This window comes from Temnothorax americanus, unplaced genomic scaffold (genome assembly GCF_048541705.1).
Source record: "Temnothorax americanus isolate GAGA-0224 unplaced genomic scaffold, ASM4854170v1 Scaffold45, whole genome shotgun sequence".
Classification (NCBI taxonomy): domain Eukaryota; kingdom Metazoa; phylum Arthropoda; class Insecta; order Hymenoptera; family Formicidae; genus Temnothorax; species Temnothorax americanus.
The window spans coordinates 437,698-458,328 of NW_027509602.1; the positions used below are offsets into that span (position 1 = coordinate 437,698).

The 20,631-nt window shown below is 31.9% G+C and overlaps 1 protein-coding gene across 26 annotated transcripts in view; it reads right to left on the bottom strand.

Annotated features, from left to right (window-relative positions):
* LOC143903281 (serine protease inhibitor 3/4-like) overlaps positions 1-20,631 on the bottom strand; it is a 43,081-nt gene that overhangs the window by 13,932 nt on the left and 8,518 nt on the right. For 16 of the 26 annotated variants that reach the window (XR_013258674.1, XR_013258675.1, XR_013258672.1 and 13 more), the window contains exons 2-7: positions 16,048-16,169; positions 15,531-15,713; positions 15,159-15,369; positions 14,641-14,855; positions 14,311-14,505; positions 14,096-14,231 (exon numbers count right to left, since the gene is read on the bottom strand). Coding sequence is in view for 19 of the 26 variants with exons in the window: in XM_077416760.1 (XP_077272886.1) it covers positions 14,096-14,231; positions 14,311-14,505; positions 14,641-14,855; positions 15,159-15,369; positions 15,531-15,713; positions 16,048-16,169 (1,062 nt within the window). In the remaining 7 variants the exon portion in view is untranslated. Of the gene's footprint in view, positions 1-127; positions 2,052-2,252; positions 3,408-5,331; positions 5,713-6,104; positions 7,130-7,716; positions 8,803-9,139; positions 9,445-9,666; positions 10,062-11,666; positions 11,991-14,095; positions 14,232-14,310; positions 14,506-14,640; positions 14,856-15,158; positions 15,370-15,530; positions 15,714-16,047; positions 16,170-20,631 lie in introns of those variants that run through there. The other 10 variants (XM_077416774.1, XM_077416773.1, XM_077416756.1 and 7 more) reach the window with 8 other exon arrangements.

Below are 20,631 nucleotides of genomic sequence, written 5' to 3' on the forward strand. Positions count from 1 at the left end.
TCTCTCTCTCTCTCCGCGTTCGTTTCTTACCCATTAATAATTATTACGCTTACTGCAACGATTTACGGTGAAACAGATGTTAGGAAAGTGGGACATTCAGTGAAGAAAAATTAGGACTCGTACTATATCCATTGCTAATATAATTTTTTATATTTATTGTAAAATATAATAATCTTAATTCGAAACGGTTTCGAGTAAGAAATTAATCAACTCTTTAATGTCGAATTAATTTCGTATCGCGAATTTGCCACACGCTGAAAAATTCATGTGATAATCTTTTCCACATGTTGATAGTTTAATTAATCTATTTCCGGCGCGTTCACGCGACCATCGAATAAAGATTTATTCAATGGCCGATGCTGGATTTGATAAAAAAATGGTCGATTTATATACACTGGTATACTGATCGAAACACTGGGAGGGAGAATCACAACTGTGAACGGAATACGAAAAACTATTTTTTTATGCGCGTTTGATTGTTCAAGAATTTCAAGATTTTTTTCATTTATGTTCTGTCGCCATTGCTTCGAATTTAATATACATGTATGCTTCCTTTTATCGATTGTTCTACAGAAAAATTCTTATAACCATTTAGCGATATGTAATTTAGGAATTCTAAATAAGTATTACAATTTAAAAAGCAAAGATACATGCATGTTATTTGCCGATATGTTATTTGAGAATAAGATGAGATTATAGAAGTGTCGAAAAATAAGCAGAGATTTTTTAATTATATTGTTATAAAAGAGTGACCAGATGCTAAGAATGTCTAGCAAAAACAAGAGTCGCAATAAAAATAGAGAGCTTACCGGTCGGGAACTTTTTAATTTGAATTTACTATCTAATAAATATTTTAATTAGAATATTAAATTTTTAGATAAGAGATTCTTCACCTCATTGTAAAACTTGTTACATTTTCGATAAGTTTCGATACATGACCGTCGAATAAAGATATGAAAGATGTACAAACGATGTTTTGTTGTTCGGCTTTGAATACAATAAAACGATCGGTTTATATATATATATATATATATATATATATATATATATATGTATTATCAACTGCAGAAACCTACGCATTGTCAAACTTAATTTTTAACTTAATATATATTCAGATTTCTTATTAATTATTTTGACATAAGTGTTGTAATTATTTAATTATAAAAGAGAATATACGTAAATACGTATATTACTTGGCTCTAAATGATGCTTCCTGTTATTCAAATAGTAAAATATTTGCAGATTATACAAATAATTAAGTATTATGAATATATAAATATCGAAATACTTTTGAGACTCTAGAATCTCGTCGTCATAATTAAGATCGAATAAGAATTAAAACCGTTCAATTAAGGCAATATTAACAGTTAAATTTTTAGTTTGACAATATTTTTCGTAAAACAGTACAAACGCTGTTCTCTCGTTATGGCGGATATAATGATAAAATGGTCGACTTATGTCGAATTCTAATGGTTCCCTAATTTCAAATAGGCGACCCAGTTTTTCTGATAGCTGTAAACAGAATATTAAAAAAACTTCATAAATCCTCTTGTTCATTTAAAACTTTTCACGCGCGTCATGAACGTAATATGCTCAAAGTGTTTCAACTTTTTATATTCGAATGATTATACTGCTAAATACGTGAATACGTATATTATTCGCCGCTAAATAATGCTTCCTCTATTAATCAAATAATAAAACATTACAAAATATATAATACAAATAATTAAGTATTACGAATATACGTAAATATCGAAATGTTTTTGAGATTTTAAAGTCATATTGTTATAATTAGATCGAACAAGAACTAAAAGAACAAGAATTAACAGCAAAATTTTTAGGTTGACATTAATTTTTCGTACAGTACATCTGCTACATTTCTGGCACGCTTATACGACCTTCGAACAAAGATACACACGTTCCTTTGTTGTGGCGAATGTAATAACCGTGTCTCTTTTTAAACGTTCCTTCGTTGTGGCGAATATAATAATAAAACGGTCGATTTACGTTAAATTTTACTTTGAGGGAAGATAAGAACCCGATCTTCGCAGCTGTGAACAGAATATTTAAAACATCTTTATAAAGGATACGTTCCACTTGACGCTCGCAATGCTCTTAGAATTATTTCATGCCTGCACTTTGTCAAATAAGGACAACAAGGACAAATAATAACAAAACAAGTAACTACTTCCTTCGCCAGTAAATAAAATTCAAAACAACAGTCGTTTCGGAGTTAACTCCATTAATGTGAGATTTAATTTATTAATTTGGCCATTCGGGTCGAACAAAAACGACTGTTGTTTTGAAGGACAAATAATATGCTCTCGAGTGTTGTGAACACCAAGCTGGAACGCACCCTAAATGCTCTTGGTTTATTCAAAACTTTTATGCACATGAGATGCATTGATGCACACCACGAACATATGCCCTGCCGAAATATATTAACTTTTATTCGAATGATGATACTGCCAAATAATTCTCGTAATTATCTAAACTCGATAAAAGAAAGAGAAGTAAATAAACACATATGCAGATGCAGATGCAAATGCAGATGCAGATATTCTGATTCGGCAATTTTATACGGAGTACAATCACATTTCTGGTACATTCACAATTCACATGATCCTCGAACAAAGATACGAACGATATTTTCTCATTATGGCGAGTAATAGTAAAACGATTTATTTATATCGAATATGATTTTTTTAAGCTGCCATATAAATATATATTTCATAATTATGAACAGAATTTAAGAGATTGTGCTCGCGCGTTATATGTTCATTTAAAACTTCTTCAGTTCTTGTCACGAACATGTGCTTTATTGAATCTGTCGTTTCAAACGAAATATTTAATTTTATGATCGATTATTCTATCAAATAATCATTTTAATGCCTACTGCATAGTTATGCAGAGAATAAATTGAGATACAAGCACACACATAAACATGCATGTACATACATATATTCACTGATATACGTATTACTTCACAAACAAACGTAAAGCATTATATATAGTATTACGATTACACAAATATCTGTGATTTTCTCTAGCTCGTATATATATAATTTCTGAAAAATTCGTGACTTTAGAATTACGTTATTATAATTTCTAGCGCTAAAAACACTATTATAGCGTAACCTATCCTGCTAGTACAAGAACTGTTAAACGAAAATGATCAGCTGATCAATATCGTAAATTTTTCGTTAATCTGCTTGTAATTTTCGATCAATGACGTATTGATGATTAATGATTTTCTCGGAGTAATATTTACGCTTCCGGTGCTTTCGCGTAACCCTCGAATAAAGATACGAGCGATACCCCATCGTTATAACGAATATAGTAATAGAATGGTCGGTTTACGTCCAACACTTCGACTACTGTCACACTGTCAATCCTAATTTCCACAACTGTGAACAGAATATAAGAAACCATTTTTATGCGCGGTTGATTGTTCAAGATTTTTTTATTTATGTTTTTTCGCGATTGCTTTGAGGGTCTGTTTTCTATTGCTGAACTAGTGCAGCCAGTTCAGCAATAAAAAACAGATCCTTAATGTATACCTTACTACTTGTATCATTATATATGTATACCTTTTTTATCGATTATTCTACAGAAAAATTATCATGACCATTTAGAGATATATAATTTAGAAATTCTAAATAAGTAGTTTAAGAAGCAAAGACACATGCATGTTATTCGTCGATAAACGATGTATGTTAATCGCCGAGGCCGATGAATGTTATTTGAGAATAAGATGAGATTATATAGAAGTGTCGAAAAATAAACAGAGATTTTTTTAATCATATTGTTATAAAAAGAGTGACCAGATGTTAAGAATGTCTAGCTAAAACAATAGTCGCAATAAAAATAGATATAGCTTACTGGTCGGAAACGTTTTAATTTGAATTTACTAATAAATATTTTAATTCGAATATTAAATTTTTAGATAAGAAATTCTTCACCTAATTGTAAGATTCGTTATATTTTCGATACGTTTCGATACGTGACCGCCGAATAAAGATATGAAAGATACAAACAATTTTTTGTTGTTCAGAATACAATAACGATCGGCGTATATATGTATCTTAAAAATAAATTTTCGCATTTGGACTTTGCGTCGCAATATCTCCGCTCGTAGGGCACGTAGCGAAATATTATGAGAGAAACTCCCCCCCTAATTGGACCCCAAGCTATCGATCAAGCCTACTTAGAACTTGATCCGTTCACTCGTTATCGAGATCTCAACATCTCGGGTACTCGCAACCCGTCGCGTCGCGTAAAAGAGTCACGGTCGGTCTCGCTCCGCGTGTACTTGGCGCGATACACTACCGTGTCTCTTGATTATCAACTGCAGAAACATACGCATTGCCAAACTTAATTTTTAACTTGATATATGTTCCGATTTCTTATTAATTATTTTGACATAAGTGTCGTAATTACTTAATTATAAAACAATGCTTCCTATTATTCAAATAGTAAAATATTTGCAGATTATACAAATAATTAAGTATTACGAACACATAAATATCGAAATATTTTTGAGATTTTAAAATCTCGTTGTCATAATTAGATCGAACAAGAATTAAAACCGTTCAATTAAGACAGTATCGACAATTAAATTTTTAGATTTATAATATTTTTTGTAAAGTATGTCTATTACATTTTTGACATGTTTACACGCCTTTCGAACAAAGATACAAACAATGTTCCCTCGCGGATATAATGATAAAACGGTCGACTTACGTCGAATTCTAATGGTTCCTTAATTTCAATTAGGCAACCAAGTTTTCGATAGCTGTAAACAGAATATTAAAAAATCTTTATAAATTCTCTTGTTCATTTAAAACTTTTTATGCACGTCAGGAACGTATGCTCTGTCAAAGTGTTTCAACTTTTTATTCGAATGATTATATTGCCAAATACGTAAATATGTAGGTATATTACTCGCCGCTAAATAATCGAATGATTATATATACTGCCAAATACGTGAATACGTAGATATATTATTCGCCGCTAAATAATGTTTCCAAACTCTGATGGGAAAAAAAAGAGACGGTTAAGCAACCCACTTTGGGGCCCACGATTTGTTATCAAATTATTTGGATATTGTAACCCTAATTTTATGTGTTTTGACTATAAATAATACCGCGTAACTAAAAATCGTAATTAGCTATTCTATCTATTTCAAAGATTTTTAAGTTATACTATAGTCAATTCTCTCAATTAGTTCTGTCGATATTCAGTTACGCAAAGATAATTTACTTAAGGGGCACTAACCAAAATGTTAAGGTGCTTAACTGTGGGTCAAACCGGTAAAAATTTTTCTTAGAATACTATTAGTAAAATAATGCTTCTTCAAATAATAAAATATTACAGATTATACAATACAAATATGTATTACAAACATATATAAATATCGAGGTGTTTTTGTGATTTTAAAATCGCGTTGTTATAATTAGATCGAATTATAAAACTAAAAGAACAAGAATTAACAATGTTCAATTAATACAACATTGACAGTTAAAAAAAAATTGTAGGTTGACAGCATTTTTCGCGTACAATACATCTACTACATTTCTGGCATGCTTATACGACCTTCGAATAAAGATACAAACGTTCCTCTGTTGTGGCGAATGTAATAATAAAACGGTCGATTTACGTCAAATACATTCCAAATTGTTACCATGGGACGACCCGCAAACGTTAATATTGCTGTGAACAGAATATTTAAAACATCTTTATAAAAGATATGTTCCACTTGACGCTCCGCAAAGCTCTTATTGTTAGAATTATTTCATGCCTGCACTTTGTCAAATGCTAAACAAGGACAAATAATGCTCTCGAGTGTTGTGAGCACCAAACTGGAACGCACCTAAATACTCTTGTTTGTTTAAAACTTTTATGCACATGATGCAATGATGCACATCACGAACATATGCCCTTCCGATGCAATTTTATACGCAGTGTAATCATATTTCTGGTACATTTACAATTCACATGATCCTCGAACAAAGAGATACGAACGATATTTTCTCATTATGGCGAGTAATATAGTAAAACGATTGATTTATATCGAATAGGATTTTTAAGCTGCTATATATAAATATATTTCATAATGATTTTTTATTAATTATTTTGACATAAGTGTCCTAATTATTTAATTATAAAAGAGAACATACGCGAATACGTAGATTAGTTGCCGCTAAACAATGCTTTCTATTATTCAAATAGTAAAATATTTGCAGATTGTACAAATAATTAAGTATTACGAATACATAAATATCGAAATATTTTTGAGATTTTAGAATCTCGTTGTCATAATTAGATCGAACAAGAATTAAAACCGTTCAATTAAGACAGTATCGACAATTAAATTTTTAGATTCATAATATTTTTCGTAAAATATATCTATTACATTTCTGACATGTTTACACGACCTTCGAACAAAGCTACAAACAATATTCCCTCGTTATGGCGGATATAATGATAAAACGGTCGATTTACGTCGAATTCTAATGGTTCCCTAATTTTTAATCGGCCACCCCGCGGGTATTTGGTAGCTGTAAACAGAGTATTAAAAAATCTTTACGAACTCTCTTATTTATTTAAAACTTTCCATGCACGCGCGCGCGCGCGCGCGCGCGCGTGTGTGTGTGTGTGTGTGTGTGTCATGAACGTAACATGCTTTGTCAAAGTGTTTCAACTTTTTATATTCGAATGATTATACTGCTAAATACGTGAATATACGTACATTATTCGCCGCTAAATAATGCTTCCTCTATTAATCAAATAATAAAACATTACAAATTATACAATACGAATAATTAAGTATTATACGAATATACGTAAATATCGAAATGTTTTTGAGATTCTAAAATCATATTGTTATAATTAGATCGAACAAGAACTAAAAGAACAAGATTTAACAGTAAACACAACATCGACAGTAAAATTTTTAGGTTGACAGTATTTTTCGTACAGTACATCTACTACATTTCTGGCACGCTTATACGACCTTCGAACAAAGATACAAACGTTCCTTTGTTGTGGCGAATGTAATAATAAAACGGTCGATTTACGTCAAATAAATTCCCAAACACACCAATACTCCCAAAATACGCCATTACAGCTGTAAACAGAATATTTAAAACATCTTTATAAAGGATACGTTCCACTTGACGCTCGCAAAGTTCTTAAGCCTTGTATACACGATGCTAGAAATCGGTCCAAGTCCTCGATTCAAGTTCTCGAATAGAAGTAATTGTACTTTGATGATTCGAGATAGCGTTATAGTCGAAAAATGTGCAGTGGTCGAGAGCTGAGTATGAGCCTGGGCCCGTGGAATATATATATATATATATATATATATATATATATATATAATTCTCTTTTCTCTATTTATCAAAGATTTATGAAAGTTATATACATTTCCATTGTCCAATGTTACATTGACCATCATTGACTAGCTATTTATAAAGTAATAATGTTGGCAACATGGGATTGAATCGATAACTTCTACGGAAAAATGGGACAAGATGCATTTTTCTGTACGAGATTTCTATTCGAGAAATTCATCCGAGTTGCCTGTGTACCTACACGATTCGAGTTCTAGTAACTTTTTCTCGGACCGAGGACTCGGACCGATTTCTAGTATCGTGTAGGTATATACACAAGGCTTTAGAATTATTGTATGCCTGTTGTTTGTCAAATATTAAACAAGAACGAATAATGCATACGAGTGTTGTGAGCACTTAATGATACGCATCCAAATGCTTTTGTTTATTTAAAACTTTTTATGCACATATATCACGAAAGTATGCTCTACCGAAGTATATCAACTTTTTATTCGAATGATTATACTGCCGAATAATTCTCGTAATCATCTAATTACATAAAAGATAGTTCGAAACATAAATACGCAGATATGTGTTGTATTAAACAAATAATGCGGTAAAGTCGATAAAAGAAAGAGAAGCAAATACATATGCAGATGTAGATGCAGATGTTCTGATTCGGCAATTTTGCACAATCACATTCTGGTACATTCACAATTCACATGCATGATTCTCTGACAAAGATACAAACGATATGCTTTCATTATGGCCATTATATATAGTAATAAAATGGTTGATTTATATCGAATCTAATTTTTAAGCTGCCATGCATGTATATATTTCATAATTATGAACAGAATTAAGAGATTGATTATTCGTTTGATTATTTAAAACTTCTTCAGTTCGTATCACGAATATATGCTTTGTTAAATCTGCCGTTTCAAGCGAAATATCTAATTTTCTGATCGATTATTCTATCAAATAATCATTTTAATGCCTACTGTATAGTTCATCATCATTAAGAATAAATTGAGATACAAGCATGCGTCATAAACATGCATGTATATTCGCTGATATACATATTACCTTCATAAACAAACGTAAAGCATTATATGTATTACGATGACACAAAATATTGTAATATCTGTGATTTTCTGAAAAACTCGAGACTTTAGAATCACGTTATTATAATTTCTAGCGCTAAAAACATTCCGCTAAAGCAAGAACCGTAACGAAAATAAACAGCTGAGCGATATCGTAAATTTTTCATTAATCTACTTATAATTTTGGATCAATGATATGTTTCACGGAATAATATTTACGCTTTATTCCGTTGCTTTCACGTAACCCTCGAATAAAGATACGAATGATACCCCTTCGTTATAACGAATATAGTAATAGAATGGTCGGTCTACGTCGAACACTAAGGGCACTTCGTCTACTATCAGACTTTCAGCTAAAATCACAACTGTGAACAGAGTATTAAAAAAATTGCTCGTTATGTATTCGTTTGATTATTCGAGACTTCCTCACTCCGCGTCACAAATATATGCTTTATTAAACGTGCCGTTTTGAACGAGATATATATCTTAATTTCTCTCATTGATCGATCAAATAATAATCTTAATGCCCACTGTATAGTTATGCAAAGAAAGAATTGAATTACAAGCACCTAAACATGCATGTGTATTCGCCGTTTGTTACTTGAAAAATAAACGTAAAGCATTACATGTATTACGATTGCACGAATATCGTATAAATCTGTGATTTTTTAAAATTCGTATTATTTCTGAATAAAAGACATCTTGAGACTTAAAAATCACGTTGTTATAATTTCTTATAGTGCTATACAACATTTTGGTAGTACAGGAACTGTAACGAAAATAACAGCTGTTCGATATCATAGATTTTTCGTTAATCTATATACTTGTGATTTTGAATCGATAATGTGCTTGGTGGAGTAATATTTATGCTTTCGCATGACCTTGGAATAAAGATATGAATGATGTCTCCCTATTATAACGAATATGATAATAGAAAGGTCGGTCTACGTCGAACACTGAGGGTTCCGTGAAATCTATCGACTCGCTGTGGGGTGAGACTCCGACTGCTGTGAATAGAATATAAGAGATCGCTCGTTACGTATATCTATACTTGAGCGTTCAAGTCTTCTTTCACGTTACGAATGTATATTTTGTCAACGCTACTTCGAATTTACACGCAATTTCTTGTTAATTATTTGGTAGAATAATTAACAAGAATTGTTATAATTATTCTACCAAATAATTCTTTCAGCTGTCTATATAGAGGTAGTTTAGAAAGTACAGAAATATTAATCGCCATCAATAAACAATGCATTTTATTTGAAAATAGGAATAAGATATAAATACAAATGTCAACAGTTTGACATTTTCAAATCAATCGTTATAATGAGATCGAAGTATTAAGAATGTTCAGCTAAAACAATAAACGTAACAAGCTTGCCAACTATTATAGAATACCTTATAATTTGAGTTTGCTAATAAATATTAAACGCATTGAATTTTTAGATTAAAAATTGTTTGCGTGACATATTGTTGCACATTCACGCGATCACACGACCCTCGAACAAAGATACGAACAATCTTTCGTCATAACGTTCGTTATATTGTATATAATAGTAAAACGGTCGGTTTATTTCGAATGTCGGCGTATATGGACCTATACTAAGTAGCACGACTTGAACTCCTGCGAACAAAACACCAATAATCAGACATCGTCAATGTAATCCTTGCACGAATGTATGCTTTGCATGCCTCGCTACGAATCTGAGATTCGGTCCTCATTAAGAAAATATCTTTCACACCTTCGACGTTCTTTTTCGCATTCTACTACCAATTATTGCTACCGATACCACTTGCGCTGAATTCATTCAAACTTTTATGTTCGTAAAAATCCTATAATTGAATTATTGGCCCCCGAATCAAATAATAATATCGTAGAAAAAAAAACTGCGAGATAATCTTGCAAAATGTGGAAAAATTACAGCGAGTAATAATTGCGAGCGATAAATATTATTGTATGAAAAAAGAGAGAAAGAAAAAGGGATAATCAGATTAATATAGACAAATCTTACAGATCGTTTAGCTGCTACTGTATTTTTTAATGATGTTCACATGCGATACATCTCGTTAAATTCTTAATCTCGAATCACGTACGTCGCCTCGGAATAGTTCGAAATCGTTTGACCATCGCACTACGAACGAAAAAGGCCTGTTCGCTTCGAAGTTCTCGAAATCAGGTAGAAATCTTCGACTGCTGATGCCTACCAGAGAAATGTCAATTTCCACCATATAATCTTTTACGGTAAGATTTAAAGAAGCGACCGAGAAAAGCATCGAAATGTTTTTAGATGGATTCGTAATGGCTTAGATTTTAGATTTGAAAAGATTATGCAAATTTTCTTTTATGTTCTCATTCTTAAAGAAACTTATATATATTTATCGCGTAATATTTAGAATATATTGCGTATAATATATATATAATTGAATATATTATAATAAAGTAATATAAAAACGGTATATATAGATATTGTTATTATTATTGTGACGTTACATTAATATTGTTTCCTCATAGAGGAAGCTTTGTTTTTAGAAAAATTATATCTTTTTTACATGAGACGTTTAATATCAATAATCTTATAATAATAGTTTATTATAATTATAGTTTATTATATTTTTTTAATACAAGGAGAAGAAAATAAATATCATATCGTAAAAACAAAAATTATTAAAGAATAGTGCCTTCGAACCGATTTAAATGCACTTCGAATTCCCCTAATTTATTTGCGTTACGTTGTACGCAAAAATTAGTAGATAAAAAAGATGTAACATAGGTAAAAATATTGATTAAGAAAATTCTTACGTAAAAATATAATAAAGATAAAGATAAAAAAGCAAAAATAACCACTAAAATGGTCAACAATTACTATTTTATACATATACAATGTATAATGTATATATAGTATTATTATGTCTTTTATTCTCGTAGAATTATCAGAAATTCTATTAATGTTTTATCATTTTGTATTACGGAATAATTAAATCTATTGAAGTAATTCGTTACATATCACATAATATGTGTAATAAATTAAAAGGGAAACGGTGCCTTTTTCAATAATAATCGCGCGCCTACTTAAATATATTATTTAAACTGCATATTTTAGAACTTAGATATGCACAATTAGATCTAATTTGAGCGGTAATAAATTTACGAAATTTAGTTTCTATTATTACACAGATATTACTTTACAAATTATTATAGATCTCACGACATATACTATCAGGTAAATCATTTTCTACGAAAGATGTATATACTTTATTAATCATAAATCAAGTCTTTAAGTATCTCTCGATAGTACGTTATAAAAATACATTTAAAAAGTATCATCGTACATTCGTGTTTCTGCCACACACGTAATAAAATACAAAAGACATTAATTATTATTTTCTATCATTACGTAAAAGGATATAAATATTCATTATTACTACTCCAGGAGCTTCATTAGGAATAACGTGACGCTGTTGTGTTTAATGATCGCCAGGAAAGGATGATCGACGCGAAGTAAAATAGGCTCCACCGGATGCCAAGAACCCGAAAGAGGTCTGACAGAGGCACCTGTCAGAAGATTATTCCTTGTATCAATTATTCGTTTTAATAGTCGGGGTGCGCTTTTGGATTCCCAGAGCACGGATTCAAATAAAATGTTGAGATATGAGATGTTACTGATTGAATATTTTAGTCATGCTGGGACTCTCTTGATCAGAGCGTGGAAACTAGTTCAGAGTGCAAGAAAAAGAAGGAAGAATTTAGCGTGATGATGTATCGTCGTAGAATCGGCGAGTTGTGAGTCAAGCAATGAAAATCTTTCGTTTCGTATATACGGTTTGTATTTGTTCTTTTAGAAGATACTTGTTGAAAATTTTTTACTTCGTCCAATATGCATAGATCCATTAGGTCCACACATCTTTTTTCGCCAATTTTCTTATATATAATCAAATAAAATAATTCTATATTTCACACATCAGATGTATCTATGCTTCGTTGTCGGATGTGTATTGAATCGGAGAAAAGCGCGATCCAATCTTGTCTGTTCGTGTCAAAGATTGGTAGTCCGATTGATGGATAGTATTATAATAAAAATATCATTTTTTATCACGCGCTTCTCTCTCATGATAAAATAGTTACGAAAAGCTCGAGAGATTTTTTCCTCTCTCTTTTTCCTTAATAGCTTTCACTAGGCTAAGTTGCTATTACGATTAGAATATACTCCAATGAGATGATTAGACTATTTGATATTCACTGCATTCTAATTTTGTTTTGTATTTGCGTAGTATCAGATGCTGTATAGAATGCAGTTGTTATATCCTTATCGTCGTGAACCGTGAACTGCATAAATCCCCGGTAATGTCGCGATAGACGTGCATTCTAACTTTGTTAAAGATGATTTAACGTTGGAGAATGAATATGACAATCCACTTCAGCTTTACATCCATAAATTTTGAGCTTCTGTTACTTCACCAATCACATCCAATCACTCGCGCAAATTTTTTTTTTTAGAGATGAACCGCAGAGATGCAATTTAAGTTCAATTTAAGGAATCTTCAATATGTTTAAAGATTTCTAAATTTTGAATGACGTGTTAAAAAATTCCATGTGCTAAAATATGCTGAAAAATTCCAATCGTTTCTTCGATATGAGGCTGGGTGATATGAACACAAGCTATGCGATCACCGTAATGCTTTCATTGAAAGATTTAAATCAAATATTGAGCTGTCATCAAGTGTCAATAGTCGCGACACTGAAACGTTCTATTTATCATAAAATTTTAATTACAAGATTTTTCGATTGTAATATCGAAGTTCAAAAAACATAAATATCAATACGTATTATTGCATATGATTGTCGTTGTCTGACGGAGGTAATAACATAATAGGTGCAACGTGAGTAACAGGTGCGCAACCAAAGAAACTGCGGTGCGGCGTGTGATAAAGCGTGTATTAACAGTGCAACAGTATGTTCGCAAAAGATATAAAGGAAGGCAAAAAAATGGAGAAGATAAAAAGACATAAAAGGTATACTGTGTAAAGCAGCAAATCTGTTCGATGTAAGAAGCACGTGAGCAACATTTAACTATCACACTCAGCTTGCGGCAAATTACGACAGCGTACAAATTTCACATACATCCGTGCCGCGGAAACTCCGAGAGCGAGAAATTTTGAACTTTGCAACCCAATTAATATAATAACGTTAAAATAACGTCACATGCACAGGCGTAATCAAATCGTCTCCGAAATAATTTCTCAGAGTTTCTCAGAAGCGAAAAAGAATCTCGATGTATCCCAAATAAAATTAAGTGAAATATCATCTTGCTCTTGATATAAATTTAATTATGAAATTGATATAAAATTAAATTATTGCTTATCATACTTATCATTACTTTTCTCTCTTGTACTATCTCGATTATGAATTATGAATTACGTCATTGAGTATTGCGTGTTATAATTTTCTTCCAAAGACATAAATAATAAATTCTATACAAATTTAAAGTAACAAAAGATAAAATAAATAGTAAAAAGCGAAATAGAAACATAGAGTATCCAAAAGAAATTATTTGACTTGCACATTGTATTTGAAAATTATTCATATTCGGAACTCCAAGATGATGTTTCATCTGTCTTTGGTTACAAACAAATGCAACGAACGAAGCAAGGTGTACTTACCAGTGACGGCGGCCGCCTCGCTACCCTCCTCATTAACTTCGATGAAAGCTTTTTGGACGACTTTGCTGATCTTCAACGGTATATCCGAAATGCCACCGAATTCAGCGCTGTTGCTGAACGGTTTATCGAGACCCATCTATATAACAAGTAGGATACGAGTAAGATACGATGTCGCATTTATTTTGCTTGATTGTCGACGAAACATTGCGGCGTACCTTCTGAGACAACGTATTTCCAAGATTCAATTTGGACTCGGTCTTGAACTTGGGCAGGAACACTCGGACCTCGCGTTCGTACGTTTGGGCGAGGCGGGTGCTACATTCCGCGCTAACTTCCTCGAGTTTGTCGGTCAGCGCAGCCAGACCGTCAATTTTATTGGGCAGGATGATCACCATGCTGACCTCTTTATTCTGCGACAATAAAGATTAAATCCATAAAGAGAAATGATTCGTAAAGGCCCGAAATACACACTTGTGATGAAAATCGGCAAAATATCTCAAACGTTTGATTAGATTTTTTTCGAAAATTTGAGAAAGCAAACATACCGCGTACGGCAGCTCGATGCATTTAGCGTCGTATTCCGGCAATTCGGCGTACTTGTAGTTGCCCTTTCTGTACATAGTAGGAACTTCTCGTACGGTGTTGGCGTCAATGTGGAATGGACGGTCCGTGGTAGCCTTAGGATCAAACTCGTTGGCCCATTTGCCCTTGAAGTACACCGCGTTTGCGAGTATCAGTGCAGTATTAGGATCCACGTCGGCTACAATAAATAATAAAAGTTAGCATGAACATTATTTTTAATTCGGTTCAGTAAATCTCAGTATCTAAAAATTTTTATATATAATATGAATATATATATATATATATATATATATATATATATATATATATATACAAATATATTATCCACAGAAAGCAAAGGTATCTAGGCGTTTTATTACTTTGTTCTTCGCAATTTAATTGTTTTACGTTATCTGTGCAATTTATTTGTGCAAAATAAAAAATCACATATAGAATTGCATAGTGAACGCGTATGTATGAATATACGTGGATCGTTCCTTACCGGGACTAATAATGCTGTCGATGCGATTGTTGGTTTTCTCCTTGCACCAGGTATTAACGGTGTTCGCGGCTTCGTCGCCTTTAGCGAAGTCTACCGACTGAATGTCGGAACGATAGTATGTCTCGAGATCATGTTTATACTCAGGTTTCACTGGGAAAATTTTGCCGATAAATATCTTGTTAGCGAGCTTCAAAGTGACATTCTCAACATTCTGAAAGGATAACATTTCATCTTCGATTAGTACTATCCTACGAGTGTCATAAAATATACCACAAAATATAACTAAAACTAATATTTTGTTTTAATTAATAACTGTAAATGGCTTATTGTGCAAATATTACGTTTCACACTATATTGCAGGTTGATAATTACATTCAATTTATCGATGAGATTCTGGTAACCTTCCAGAGTCTGTGGTTTCGTAGCTGGAAGCTTGAGAACATCTTTAAACTGTGCCTCGGTAGCTCCGACAGCGCCGTCAGCAGCCATACTCAGAGCGATGTTGGCGCTCAGGGGAGAGCATATCAAATTGCCTGGTTCTTCTTTTGCAACATTCTGAAAAAAGGACATTTTCAAATTAACTATACGAAAGCTTCATTCATTACGAATATCAGTATATCAGAAAATAATCAAATTGATTTGAGAATTAGGTGTTTCTTGTGTACTTTTTATTATTTTATTGCCGGCGTCAAGTCACTGACATGGTATACTATGTATAATAGTATCTATATATATATTAAAGATTTGTCGTATAGATTTTGCTAAAGCTGTTTTCTCATAATTGTTAATATATATGATATTACATTCATAAATAATACGAGAGTATACAATTGTATACAATATCAGAGTCTAATAGAACTTCAAGAATATTTAAATTCAATTAACATACCTTGACAAAGTTAGTAGAGAACAAATGAGCACCCTGAGAAACAGCCTGAAGGGCCAAATTTTTTCCAGTTGGTGTGGCCATGGTTGATGCAAACAGGCAAAATGCCAAGAAAGTTCTTTGTACTGTAATAACAAAAAGATTCAATATATAGTATATATATTCATGATTCACCGCAAAATTCAGTACAGCCATCAATAATAGTCAAGACGCATAATAAACAAACAAAAGTTACAAAATTATTTCTACTGGATTAATAATTTTAATATTAACAATGACACAAAGTTTTAAATATTTTACGTTTATGCGATCATCCTTAAAATAAAATAAACAATATCTCTTTACTAATCCAATATTTTAATACGGTAATAATACCGTGTTGTGTTAAAATATAACGCCGCTGAAAGAATCATCGCTTTGAGCGTTATTAGGATTACTGACGAAAATTGATTAACACCTGCGCTCGAAGGTCGCATATAAATCAAAATGAGGTGTCGGACATGTCGTCCAAGGTAAACACGTTCGTTGAAAATCTTATACATTCACATATTTACAAATTGTGCACTTGCATAATATTTGAGCCTTTCAAAAAGCGATATAAAGATTAAAACGATCCGAAGGCCAATAACGTTTTCATACAAGTAATGAAACGACGTTTTATGATCAACGGTTTATCGATAACCGTTTACAGATAAACTCGAGAATATGAAAATAAACATGAAAATCGGATCTTTAAAGAATTGTACTTAGGTATTTAGCGGCACAAGGCACGTACAATGATACAGATATTTAACAATTATTTTAGACGTTGAATAAAAAATATTCATTTATTACTTTTCGCCCGCATAGAATAAAAAATTTAATAAAGTTGATTGTCCAATTAAATATTTTGCATATCTTCCAATCGCAAATATATTTTTTGCACTCATTTTGTTACTTTTGATTACCTTGTTTTTTTAATCGTTGTAATTGTCACGATGAATCGTATGTGCATGTCGTAAGATGGGATAACTATTAGTAATAGTAATAGTTAGTATTAGTAATCATTCAATAATAATATAATCATATCATAATTTTTCACACGGATATTAAACATTCTAACGTAATATCGATTTACTGACGCGTTCCCCTATACCAGGTACATTACACGTGCATTAAATATGAAATAATACAATGGTTTTCGCAGATCGTTTGATTTCAATAACTAACGAATTACTTTGTGCTGTATTATAATACGTGTATAATTATGTATATCATAAATGCCAGTTAAGTCGAGAAACTGAAATATGAATATCATAAACATTTGCAAACGATTAGTTTAATGCAATTTAAGGAGGTTCGATGGCTACAACAAAATGCAGAGAGTTTCATGAAATTTTAATATGTTGTTCTGGAATGCAAAATAGAATTATGTGAATTTTTTAGGAATTTTTCACCGTTCCGTTTTGAAAAAAATCTACTCCAAAAATTTAAAAAATACAATTTCTGGATTAGATTTTTTTTTAAAACGGGACGGTGAAAAATTCCCAAAAAATTCACATAATTCTATTTTGCATTCCAGAACAACATATTAAAATTTCATGAAACTGGCTGCATTTTTAACATAGGTTTTTATGGGAAATTATATATTGCATATACCTTCAGAATGAAATAAGTACAAGAAAAAATGCAAATAATAAGGAAAGAAAAATATGCACATGTAACTTAATAATTTACAAATAAATGAGCGAAAGAAAGGGAAAGGTTACCGCACATTTCGTAGAAAAATTAATTATTAAAGCCTAACGTGCTTGATTTTTCGTCTGCTAGACTGCCACGGTCGTGAACGACGTGAACAGCAGCACGCATTATACGCACGCGGCGACCAATCAAAGCAATCCCCTTCATTCCCACTACTTCAAACGCTAGTGCGCTGTTTCCAGAACCCCCGCGTCCCACTACTCCCTCCGATGAAGCCATCGAACCTCCTTAATTGCATAAAAAGAAAAATAATAAGTATAAAATTAAATTCTTTCTGGAATTAACAAAGTAGGAGTGCAATTAAAACTGCGCGAAGGAAATTTCTATATGACTAAGCAATGTAATGAATAATTACATAAATGATTGCTCAGTTCACGCGAGCGTGTGTATTCAAGGCGAATGATTCAAGCCAAACATAAATGTATATCACTTTTCATCGTCTTCTTTAATCGCACGACATAAACCTGTTTTCGACAGACCGTATGCTCTTGAAGCTAAGACGTCATTCTCTCTTTTTTTCATTTAGATCGTCCATGTTTCATTTAAATTCCAACGCGGAATAATTGCCCCTACACACAAGCCGCTAAGGTAAATCGGAAGTGGATTACGCCCCGAGTTTCTCAGAGAGCTATACAAGGAACGTGACAAACAAGGATACGGGCAGGCGATACCGTAGCGATAATGGAAAATATTATTTCACAGCAGATAGACGCGACCCCGGTTCTGTCGAGAGGGCAAAAGTTTGACAATTTATATAACTGGCGATAAACACGACCGCGCTGGTGGGATGTCAATATAACATGCGGCGAGGCATGCGGGTTATTTAACCGTCTTTCCTTCCAAACACTCGCCCCAATCTTCTCCTTCAAATTTTATTTGACAATTAATTTTTTGAATTATAACTTCCTGTCAAGCTAAAGTTTCCTTCGAAACACGAATAGAAAGCGATCTCGACGAGTTGAATTTCTTGTGATACGCGTACACATCTTCATGTGTCTATATTGAATTTTTTAAGTTAATTAAATGTTATAACGTTTTGTAATCTGTTTTTTTTTAAGCTTTATTAAATCAGAATCCATTAGTTTTCTCATGCAGTTGTTTTCATTCGGCAATTGATTGGACACGGAGAGAACAGTCGTTCGATCTTTGGCCTTCAGTGCTTGCCATTGAAGGGAGGATAATGAACCTGGGACACTCTGCACATATAGATAATTACATTGTTGCGTAACAAAAACGATCACGAAAAGAATATAAAGTACATATTACTTGCGGACCGTTATATATATGCTGACAAGCGCAAAGAATGTGTCAATATTATGTCTGTTTAATGATATCTATCGATATCATTAAATCTTTTTCTATCGATATCTCTAACTATTGAAAAATTTTGTGCTTGCAACAACAATTGTGCTAAATCGAAAATAAATTGCGTCAAGTTATATCGCTATCGCTATGCTAATAAATATATGTAACATTTTTTTTTAAACTGATAAAAATAAGACGTCAGAAGATTATAAACATGAAAATAAAAATAAAAGTAAAAATCAGTATTCTAAAAATAGTTTTTGTTAAAAGTGACATTATTTTATAGAAAAATCATTACTTTTGATTTTTTTCTTAATGTTCTCACAAAACTTAATATTGTTATAAAACTGAAATTATTTTTCTTAACGTTGTTGCAAAATTTAATGTTGTTATAAAATTTGCAGACTTTTGCAATGTTGTTAGTTAGTTAACTAAACATTAGTTGAATTAATTAATTCTTGATTAAAGAAACTAAATAAATTGTTGAAACAACTAATGTTTGTAGTTCAACTAAAATGTTTAGTTGAACGTATCGGACGAAATATTTTTTGGGATTAACAATTTTTTTTCTCAGCGTAACTTTGGTAGAAATTAAATTTTCCAAGAACGCTTGCAGATTTTTTTATGTCAAGTAATTGAAATGTCATTAAATATATTGCAAAATGTTCATCGCATTGCAAAATATTACGCAAAATATGACGCTCGTATAATTCCCAGAATTATTTAAAATAAAAGTTAATCAATATCAAAATATATGACAAGATATCACTGCATTTAACGCGATAAAACAGAAATAACAAACAAGAATATCGCAGGACCATTAAACTGATGATGTTTCCTGGAGCCTCGTCGGGGAAAACCCGATTAAGATTGCTAATGTAACAGTCACATTATGTGCTTACGACTAATCATGTATGACAACTAGATACATATATACGATGGATATAGGCGGACAAAGATACGACAGTAATCTTGTTTAGTGCAATGGTTTCTTTCTTGATAGCGGTAATGACTTCCACATGTTTAGAGAAGAAATGAATGGAAAATTTACTTTAAAAGAGACGGATGTTATTTTTCTGATAGAAACACTACCGGAATAATTTAATTGAAATTTAATCGATCAATCGACATGCCGTTGTAAGCTCTCTATATATAGTATAATTATATTAAATTCAGGAATTTTTCCCCGGAAATTACGAGTTTCTTCTTCTTCGTTCATCTTCATTTTTTTTCTTTTCCTGATATTAATGACGCACGACTTTATCTTATGATCGCATAAGATTTTATAGAATTTTTGCAAAGAATTAAAAGAGTACTTTTGATTATTTTCTTTTGCATATTATTTTATGTTAAAAGCATGAAATGCCTTCAATGTGTAAACTAAAAATAAGTGATAAGTCGCATAATTATGTTCGTGTATTGCAAATTTATGGGGAGATAAATCGTTTTTTATGAAACGTAATGTATATGTATCTTAAATTATCGCTTATGTAAAATTTTAAAATTGATATGAACGATAAAGTTTTACTGGGTTTGTTGTGT